Raw genomic sequence first — 10,781 nt, 5'->3', positions numbered from 1 at the left:
ATGATTGTGCTCTCCGCTTCCATCTCCACCGTGTCCCGCACAATGCCTGCACTACCAGTCCGTGCGCGAAGCGTTCGGAACGCGCCCGCGGACCCACAGCCGGCGGTGGGGGGTGCAAAGGGCACGGCGCGGGGAGGGTGGGGGAAGGCCTCGCAGCCGCCCCGCAGCCGGCTCGGAGCGGGCACGGTGCTGCGGCGGACAGCGCGCGGTTCGTCCCGCCGGGAGGGCCGAGGGCCGACGGCGGGGTTTTGGTGCGGGCAGTGCGCGGTGCCGCTGGTTTGCGGCTTTTCTATGCCGCAACACGACATCCATCCCCACAGTCGCGTTTCCCTGTGAAGGGGGACAGGCGGCTTCCCCCCTCCCTTTCACTTCCCGGGAATTTCAGCGTTTCCCCTCTCCCGAGAGCCGCAGCCGAGGAGGACGGTGGAGGATCGCGGTGGAAATGTCCGTCAGCCCCCAGCACGAGGGCGGCGAGGCGCCCGAGAAACCGCGCGTCCCCACAGAACGGGCCGCAGCGGCCGCTGGCCGCCAGCAGTCGCCTTCCGCTCGCCCCCTTGTCTTTCCCCTTTCCTCCTCTTCTTCCTCCTCCTCCTCCGCTGCCGCCAACGCCGCGGGGGCGCCCGGGGGCAACGGGGGGCCACCAAGCTGCCCTGCGCTCCCGGCCGCTCGCCCGCCGCGTGCGGCGGCGCGGGGGGGGGAGTGCGTGGGAGCGGCGCTCCGCCATATTCCTGCCTCACCACGCCCGCGGAGCCGAACCATTGAAAAGCCGGGCGAGCCCGGCCCCTGCTGTCTCCTCTTCCTCTCCGCTGGCTGCTCTCCTCCCACCCCTTCTCCCGTCTTCCCTGTCAGGGCCGAGCCGAGCCGCGGTAGCTCAACGGCAGCGGCCGTCCCCGCCAGAGGGGCGGGCGAGGAAGCTCCCCCGCCGGGCGCGGCCGAGGTCGCTGAGCTCCGGCTCCAGCTCCAGGGCGAGGGCAGCGGCCGGGCGATGCCCGCGCGGAAGCTCGGCGGGCGCTAGCGCTCGGCTGCGGGCGGGGTGGGCGCAGCGAGCGGCGGGGGCGGCGGCCGCCGGGGAGTTCGGGGCTCGGCCGGGGAGCGCCGCTGCCGCCGCGGTGGAGGCGTCCGCGCTGTTCGGTGCACGATTGAGAGGAGAGGAGGTGTTGGGAGCGGTGGGGATCCGAGCCGCCCTGCCTCTTTCTTCGCCCGCGTGCGGCATCGAAGCGGTCTCCGCGTCTGCCCTGCGGTGCGCGGTGCGGGCTCCGGCCGGTGCGGGCGTGCGAGCGAGTGAGTGAGTGAGTGCGTGCGATTTTAGGGGGTGGGGGCTGTGGGTGAACCAGTTAGGAAGAATGACTCTGGAGTCCATCATGGCGTGCTGCCTGAGCGAGGAAGCCAAGGAAGCCCGGCGGATCAACGACGAGATCGAGCGGCAGCTGCGCCGCGACAAGCGGGACGCGCGCCGGGAGCTGAAGCTGCTGCTGCTGGGTGAGTGCGGCTTAGCGCCGGCAGGCCTGACCCGGCTCGGCGCGACGCGGGCCGTTCCCGGCTGCCTCCGGGGAGCGCACCGGGGTCCCCGCGGTCGGGCCTGGGGCGGCGGCGGGGCCGGCCCGGCTCGCCCGGGCTCTCGCCTCCTCGGCCGCGGCCCTGCCAGAGAGCCGCCGGCCCTGCCCCCGTCGCCACGGGGCGTGGGTGCCCGCCGCGGTAGGCTCGGTGCGGGAGGGAAGCGGCCTCCAACATGGAGCTGAGAGCGAGGGACGGGAGGGGCGGGAGTCGGGGTAATGGGGAGCACGGGGGGAGCTGCCCTGTGCGGCGCCGGGAACAGGCGTTCGTTTCGCGGCCGCTGGCTCGCTTGGCGCATTTTTGTTTGTTGTGATTTGTATTTAATGAGGTAAACTGGGATAAGGGGTTGTGCTGGGGTTGTAGAGCAACGTTACAAACGGAAAAGAAACCACGAAGGCTAGCGTGCAGGCAAGGAGATGGGAGCAACCTGAGGCGTGCCGAGGATGACAGGATCCTGTAGTACTTTTGGAGCCCACCCACCCGTCAGGAAAGAAAATCCTTGGCGCTGTATGTCTCTCATTAGAACGGTAGCTGTTGTTTTGGAGCTCCAAGTATGCAGCTGCGATACTTATCTAGTAGGAATTTGGCTTCTGTTAAAATGAGCCTTTTAAATTAAAATGTGTTTATCCACATCCTGTGTTCTGGCTGTGCAGTCGCTGCCCGGGGCTCAAGATGTGCCTTCACCGGTGCCAGGAGTTCTGGGGGAGGGCTGCTCTCATGACCTGTGCGTGCAGCAGGGAGCGGGACAGAGTTAGCCGGTGCTTCCCTGTGCAAGTGCCGTTTGCTGCTCTGTGAGATTCACTGTGTCCTCCGACACGGTGGAAGGTTTGGGGCTCCTCAAACTGATACGGACAGTGGTGGAGGTGGATATGACTGGCACTCACAGTAATGGCGTTCTGTTTTCTTTTTGGCCTGGTTCTGCCTGGTGACTGTTGTGGCTGTTTGGGAATTCACAATAAGAATGAACCAGGCTAGCTACCATCCATACAGTTGAACAAATGCAAGCTTAAGTATAATTACTGGGTGATGTGCATTCACTACAGCAGAGACAGCTGGCATACCAGGCTTGTTAACTCAGGTCCAAACTTTTTAAGTGTTTCCATGCTTTTGTTGCAGTTTTTCTCCCAAGCTTTCAAAGCTGCGAAATGTACACTGAGTGACACCTATTATCTGCCCAGAGAGTCCACTTACCCAATGCCACAGGCTATTTGCTGACACAGGGCAGACAGGGAGCTACCTGGGCAATAGTGGCTCACTGGGCTGCTTGCAGGAATGCTTTCTGCTGGTGTAGGTATATTGTAGAACTACAGAATGGCCTAGGTTGGAAGGGACCTTAAAGCCCATCCAGTTCCAACTCTCTGCTGTGGGCAGGGCTGCCACCCACCAGCTCAGGTTGCCCAGGCTCCGTCCAGCCTAGCCTTGAATACCTCCAGGGATGTGGCAGTCACAGCCTCTCTGGGCAGCCACTGTCAGTGCCTTGCCACGTCTAATCTAAATCTCCCCTTTTTTTAGTTTAAAGCTGTTCCCTTTTGTCCTGTCATTATCTGCCTGTGCAGAAAGTTGGCCTCCCTCCTGTTTATAAGCTCCCTTCAAGTACCGGAAGGCTGCAGTGATGTCTCTCTGAAGCATTCTCCAGGCTGAACAAGCCCAGATCCCTCAGCCTTTCTTTGTAGAAGAGGTGGTGTAAGCCAGGTGTTCTGATGTGCCGGGAGAGATGTAAGCAAGAGGTGCCAGAGACCAGGAGGGGTGGGTTCGATGTTCTGCTGGGCAGCATCTCTGGCTGTCTTTGGGTAACAAAACTGGAACAGACATCATTACTGTGTGCACTTTTTTTTTTTTTTTTTTTTTTTTGTGTGTGTGTGTGTGTGTGTGTGTGTGTGTGTGTGCGACGCTGTTGTGTTGGGCTGGAAGTGTATGTGCCTCTGCAGCTGTGTGGATTAACACTTAATGATCTCATCTTGTGAAATGCAGATAGTGGTGAACCACTGTTGAAGTCGTGGCATTGGGTAGAGGTTCAAGCTTCAATTTATAAACAAATTTTGAGGAGAAGTTTTCTGAATAGTGGTTTATTTTAGGTGCATGACTGGACTCTTTCTAGTCACTCTCACCGCTTCCCCAGCATCAGCAGTGCCTGGCTGGTGAGAATGTGGTCTCTGTGTGAGTTATTCATAGGAGAGTGAGAGAGATGGACGTTTTATAAGTAGAAAATATTTATTAAAAGCTGTGAGACCGGCAGCATGACAGATGTCTGAAATTAAAGTTCTGTAATGAGACAGTAGAGCTCTTGCTAATTTAAAAATAAAAGGTGTCTTTCCCCCTCAAAACCAAAAGGACTAGCATGCTAATATTGCTTAGTTTTGTTATATTTAAACATAAGCAAACTCTTATTTTTTCCAAAAGTTCTGACGTCTGGGTCCCTCTGTGTGGTGTGGGACTGAGAAGCCTAAGTGGGTTAAAGGCTTTTGAAAATGAGACTAAGGTGTATCCCCTGGCTTGAAGGAGAGAGCTAGCCCAGCTTACACTGAGCTGTGCTAATTGGCCACGCATGTTCTTCTTCACTTGCAACAAGCCTGTGCTAAAGCTATTAACCTAAAAGGCTTTAAGGCACAGATAAGCAAATCTGTGCTGGATTTTTACTTCCACGCTTGAAAGTCAGATGTATGTACAATGTGAGGGGAAAAAAAGATAGCATTTTTGGATCAGAAGAGAAGTTCTGGGTTTTCTGGTGTGCTTCACACATTCTGCCCACTCACCCCTTCACCCCACTCCAGCTGTTGGCATTGCAGTGCTTCCCTGCAAAGAGAGTTAGTTTTTTCCTTTCTCTCCTGGTTGTGCAAGTTACCATTTCTGAGTGACATGCACATACTGTGCCAGGTGCGCCCTGTGTATGTATTAATAATGATATCTTTTTTCTTTTTGTGGGGTCAGAGTTCAGTACGCTAAGTAATTTCTGGAACACTTTTACTGCATGCTAAGATTATTTTTAAGTGCTAGTTTAAAAATAAACCTCCTCTGCAATCAAACATTAAAATACGACATCTAGGTGCTTTACTGTACATCTTTGCTTCGTTTTTGGGACAGGTGGGAACAGGAAAAAGTGTTGAGTTTCTTGTTAGTTTTTTACTGTTGTAATTCTAAAGAGACAGAACTTGAAACGTACACTGAAGAATGTTACAACAGCATCATAGTACTGCTAACAGAACTTGGCTGTAATATTTAAGGCACTTTGGAACAAAATCAGTCTTCCACTGAATTTGGTTTTAATCCCATGTATTTTTCAGATTCTTCTGGATTTCATTACTGCTGAATGCTTTGTACAACTGTATGATTGTTCTCCAGAGCTTTAAGTTGTTAATATCCATCCATTGTTTGCTGCTAGCTGTAAAAACACTTACATTAGTTTTATCGGTGGGAAGAAATGGGGTGTTTTAATGCGTTGTATTGGTATATGCCAGACAAGATGCAGAGCATTCTTCATGTTTGTGTTTTAAGTGTGCATTTACATACTTGAGCATACCTAAGCTCCATGTTTTCTGTGTATTATTTTGACTGTCATCCATGGAAATTTTGCTGGGTCTCAGAAAGCAGCACCTGAGGCTAAATGATTGTAGCCATAAGCCTTCAGTTCTGGACATCCCTGACTGTGTGCTGCATTTATTTACACTACATGCTGTTTTTTCAGGGCATTTTCTGAAATGTTTTTAAATGTCTAAAAAAGGTAATTCAACACTACCATATTAGCTGGCTATCCAGAAACCTCAGCCAGGTGAAGTGTTGGAGGGGCTGACAGCATATCTACTGTTTAATGTCCTATTTGCTGGCAGTGTTAAGTGCAAAACACATTTTTAAGAAGTGATTGTCCCTTCTGTCCGAGATAACAGAGGTGCAGTGCTGAGAGCTGACTGATATTCGTTGTCTGTGTGTTGGAAAGGAAGCAGGTAGAAGATAAGCCATGTGCCTTAGCATGGATGGCAGTTGGTCTGATGTGGAAAGGAGCTTCTGGGCACCTGGTGAATATCCAGTAAGCATGCAGGATATATATGTATTTGCTTTCCTAGACCACTTTCAGCCGAATTAAAGAATCATGTGCAACTCAGTGAATTAGCAAGGGCTTCAACTTTCTTTGGATAACTCCAGGAGGAAGTGAGCCCATTAAGTCAACAATGAAGCACGCTGGTCTTATATAATCTTTTCCTCAGCTGGAGAAACAAGCAAGCTTCCTTATTTTTACTGTAGCTGAGCTGCTCTGTGTGGTTTAGTTGAGCAGGACAGGGTGGCAGTTTCTTAACAGATGTTGCAGTAAATCTCTGCTTGTGCATATATACTCAGATGTGTGTTTAGAAGTATGTGAAAATGAGAATTCTGTGAAGCCACACATAAATGAATTTCCTGTTTACATTATGTACATCGAGTAAATCTCAGAGGTCTGGTCACACTGTTTGACACGTTCTTTTTCCCTTTTTTCCTGAACATTTGTTGCAGATACTAAGCTGCTCAGAAACAGATTTCTGCTATGTGAAAATATGACTAGCCAACTAGAGCAAGTGACATAATAGAAATGTGAATATTTAACAGACATACTTTGTATGGCTGTTGATATAAACCTTCTTACCATTGAGCTTGAGGACATAAATCTCAGACAGTAGTTTTCCAATCACATTCATTCAAAATTCTTTGAAGAAAAAGGTCAGAGAATACACACAAGTGTAGTTTGAGGTGTTATTTTTATAAACCTCTGAAGTAATCAAAGACTTTTTGTTGTATCTGTTTCAGTGCTTTGCTCTTTAAAAGAGCATTGTACAGTAGAGAGGCTCAAGTACACCTTGAGTATGTCAAATTATGTCCTCCTGTGGTGAAGATATTAACTGTGTTTGAGAAAATGACACAAATGTACTCATTCTCTGTGTTTTTGGTAGGCTGTTTTGCAGCTGCTTATCTCAGTATCTTCAACAGCAAAACTGGAAAGACTGTGAACTGTGAGGTAGGTTCACACATTTGCTATTAACCTAGAATGCTGAATGTTATTAAGAATCAGTCAGGCAATGAGTTGAGATCAGTTTCAGGAGTGCACTTGTGACCAAGCATTCTGGAGAACTTTGGAGTCTCTTTTACAGTCCTGTCTTGTGTTTGGCTTCATCTTCTTTCCCTTGTACGGTCTGGAATCCTTGTGCAGGTAGGCAGTATACTCTTCTTACAGATGGGAGTCAAGTGATAACACACATTTCATTCCTATTCTCAAAGGAAACAAGCGCTGATATTGGGTAGTACATTCTTATTGACTACTTTCCATGCTCTGTTAAAGTATTAAAAAACAAAAGAAAAAGCTAGAACTGTAACCTAATTTGGCTACCTTGTATGTACTGGTCCATCCTCCCACTTGCACTGCGCACTTTGAAATTAGTTTGGTTAGGTACCACAGTACACATTTACAATAGTAAGGTGAGCAAGTACTGTATGTACACATCCTGACATGTTGTAACTGAGTTGATAAGTATCTCTATTCAGTGTATCTTCTAATGTTATCCTGGATGCAAAACACCTTGATGTATTTTATGATATATAGTTGTGTATGCCTGTACATAAGTATCATTTTTTATGTACAGATATACGTATAAATATATGAAAGACATAATCTATTTTTTATTTGTATCTATTGTAGAGAGATTTTGTTTGCAGTGCTTTAAAAGGGTTTTTTGTTGCTGCTTTGGCTTTATTTTAGAAGTGATCTACACCCACTGAAACACATAAGAACTAACGTAGGGTTTTGATCGTCAGTGAATTTTATTCATAAGTCAGAGAGCCAAGAGACTCCAAATTTTTTTCTCACATTAAAGAACTATATGGAATTAATGCAGGAGTGAAAAGCATGTGCTGAGAAGAGAATCTCTGAAGAAAGTACATTTGGGTGTATGCTGCAATGTTAAAAAGTTATAATTCTGCTTTTTAGCTTCTTAACATTATTTTGCTGGTGTATAATGCCACTGCAGATTTTATAAGGGAAAATATTTCTTTTGAAATACTATGACAATCTGCAAAATTAATCCCAGGAAGGTGTAAAATAACTTGGTACAGTGGATGTGATTAATGATTATTAGCTTTGTTGCAGTAACAGAGAACTGTAAACACTGAACATTTTATTATCATTATTATTTTTTTGTGTGCTGAATGGTGTAACACTCAGGAAAGATCTGTTTTTGCTGTGTATGAACAGCTCTTACGGGTACAATTATGGAAGTATTTTAGCATTCGCTGCTTATTTGGTCTAATTACAAAATGTCTGACTGGCACGAACCACGAGCAGGAAAGCAGTATAAAACAGGGGGATCCTGAACATAGGAAACACTAGCAGGCCCTGTATGCAGTGTTTCTGGCATCAGAGTTGGAAGCATGAAGCAGGCTGTAAATATGGCTGAGGCTTTCTGAAGAAACTAGACGCATTAATGCCAGAATACACAAATCTAAGAGATACCACGGTTTTAGTAGTTTGAAAGTTACACAGGGAGTTCCAGGAAGATCCAAAACGCTTTTTGATCAAAATTGAAGATTAAATCTTGAGTGTTCTGGTTGCAAATTGTACCCCCAATAAGTAGTGTTAATATAGGGACTGAACTGAAGAGTTATTTTCTGAAGATGTTGTCTTTTGTGGGCTTGTGGAGGACAGATTGCATGGAATACTTAAACTGTTTAATTTGCGTGCTATGCTTAGTGTTCAGAGCTGGGTCTGGACTGCAGAGTTTTATCACAGAGCCCTTGTGTAGATGCAGTTGCCAGCAGAGAAGTGCTGTTATGCTGTTACTTTCTGCGTTTGAGAGGGTGGTGTGTGGCTGTGCCAGAGGAAGAAATGAAACACGTCAAACAAAGGTTCTGCCTTTCAGACAATCCACAGTGGTGGTTTGCCTCATCCTTCCCTGAAGGGGACATGATGTGTAGTATGTATATAGCTTGAGTAAAGCAGCAGGACACCAGGAAGCTTCTGAAAAACTCACCCTCCTTGTGAGGAAGGTGAAAAAGATAGCAGAGGAAATACCACTGCTGCTTTTGTGCAGCTGATCTGTGGCCATGGTGTTTGAAAGATAGGTTGACCTGCCCTGCACTTGGGAGAAGTGGTTAGGAGTGGGTCTGAACAGTTTTGTATAGTGCCTGGGACTGGGCCTGATTTCATCTTAGAATAAACAGACGGGGTAAATGTTCACCCGAAGAACCATCCTCGTTGATTATGTATGCCTGTTGTTTTATATTTTTGAAAATGAGGTGGTGGTTCTTGTCAAAATACTTCAGGATTCAATTCTAGCTATCAAAAATACATTGACAGGGGATTTATTTGTCTTTGAAGAAAATAGTGAAAAGAACAGTTAGCATTTGAAATATATTTTATTTACCTTTTTAATTCTGAAATCTTCTACAAGAAGCCAATTCAGTTAGATCCTTAACTTTTATAAAGCTAACTGAAAGTAGAGCTCTGATGTTGGTAATTGTCATCAAATGTTCATCAGAAGGTGTTTTTTTCCTGAATGTGCTTACCTGTCTTCAGGTTAAGTATTCTGTAGGCATTTGGTATGGTTGGACATGATAGATACCCGACCAGTTTCAGATTATTTCAATGAACAAGAGTCAAGAGCTTAGAATTTACTATTTTAGTTATGATACAGCCATGAAATCAAGAAAATCATAGAATCACAGGGTTGGAAAGGACCTACAAGATCATCCAGTCCAACTGTTCTCCCATCACCATTGCTATCACAAGCACTAAACCACATCTCGCAGCTCCTCATCCAGACGCCTCTTGAACTCTGCCAGGGACGGCGACCCCACCACCTCCCTGGGCAGCCATTCCAGTGCCTGACCTCTCCCTGGGAGAAAAAGTTTTTCTTTATTTCTAACCTAAACCTCCTCCGGTACAACGTGCAGCCCTCAGGTCCTGTTTGTTACCTGGGAGAAGAGGCCAAATCCCTCTTCACCACAGCCTCCCTTCAGGAAGTTGTACAGTGCAATGAGGTCTCCCCTGAGCCTCCTCTTCTCCAGACTGAACAATCCCAGCTCCCTCAGCTGCTCCTCATAAGACTTGTGCTCCAGACCCCTCACCAGTTTCGTTGCCCTTCTCTGCATACGTTCCAGAGCCTCAATGTCTTTTTTGTAGTGAGGGGCATAAAGTCACTTTCTTACTTACAGATTAATGAACTGGTCGATCGTGTAATAAAAATGTCTTAGATATGTTTTGCCATTCTCCATTAGAATAAATATTTTGGACTTGATAGTACTTAAATTTATGGCACAGAAAACTCATTACTGCATTGTCTTATTCATATGTCTGTCCCACTACCTGATCTGGTTGCTCAGTGGCTGCTGGTGTACTTCCTCATGGTTCTTCTCTAGTTCTATGCTCTACCAGCTCCAGATTCAAAACTAACAAGATAATCTTTGGTAAAAATCCTTATACCAGATGAGCACATTGATATAAGTTAAGGTAACTTGCTTTTCTTTGTTCTGTAAACCTGTCACTGGAGATTTTAACTCTTAGTTTTTCTGTTAATGGTAATGTTAATTATCTTGCTTAGCTCAGAGAATCTTCCGAAAGAAGGCCTAGGACTATTCTAGCCCATGCCTCTGGTTAAATGACAGTCATCTGGAAAGTCAAACAGTCTTTCTGTAGCAGCAATGGCTAACTTAGATGGAAGAAAAACTAAAATGTATATAAATAGGAAATGATGCCATAATTTCTGGTGATTTTGAGGAATTGATGGGCTTGAGAAACTTAGGATAAAGTACGAATTTTTTGTTACTGTGATATTGGATTTACTGAGATGAAATGTAGTACTTGTGTCTTAGCGAGACCATCCGTGTATGTGGCCAATTTGATTTTTCCCGTTTTGGTAAATGTCATTTAGATGGCACTGAAATCAGCATGTGGTTGATAGTGAAGACCTTTTGAAGGTGTTTAAAAAAAACAGGTTTCAGAAAAATTTTTTTTTCAAAACCACTTTTGATGCAGGTGCAACTGGACTCAGTCTTTTGGGAGAGAAAAATAATGTGGATTTATACAGTACTTTTTACTTCTGCCTTTCCTGTTTTGTGTGTAAAAAAGGAAATAATAGTATCCTGGAAACTGAGATACTCTGTAGTTGTGCTGTTGAAAAAGACCCATAAGCAAAACAAATGGTCTTTAAATAGCTTTGCTTAAACTTTCTTTTTCTCCTTTTTTTTTTTTTTTTTTTTTTTTTTTTTTTTTT

The 10,781-nt window shown here is 46.4% G+C and overlaps 1 protein-coding gene across 1 annotated transcript in view; it reads left to right on the top strand.

Annotated features, from left to right (window-relative positions):
* Window positions 1-1,172: 1,172 nt before the first annotated feature.
* Window positions 1,173-10,781, top strand: part of LOC122164682 (guanine nucleotide-binding protein G(q) subunit alpha) — a 112,747-nt gene continuing 103,138 nt past the window's right edge. Inside the window, exon 1 of the mRNA XM_042826879.1 lies at window positions 1,173-1,479. Within this exon, the coding sequence (XP_042682813.1) occupies window positions 1,344-1,479 (136 nt within the window). The 5' untranslated portion in view covers window positions 1,173-1,343. The remainder of the gene's footprint in view (window positions 1,480-10,781) is intronic.

Source organism: Centrocercus urophasianus, unplaced genomic scaffold, assembly GCF_019232065.1.
Source record: "Centrocercus urophasianus isolate 14NV4802_14NV808 unplaced genomic scaffold, USGS_Curo_1.0 seq_27, whole genome shotgun sequence".
Classification (NCBI taxonomy): domain Eukaryota; kingdom Metazoa; phylum Chordata; class Aves; order Galliformes; family Phasianidae; genus Centrocercus; species Centrocercus urophasianus.
Note: the sequence above shows the minus strand (reverse complement) of the source record. Positions and strands in the feature narration are given on the sequence as shown.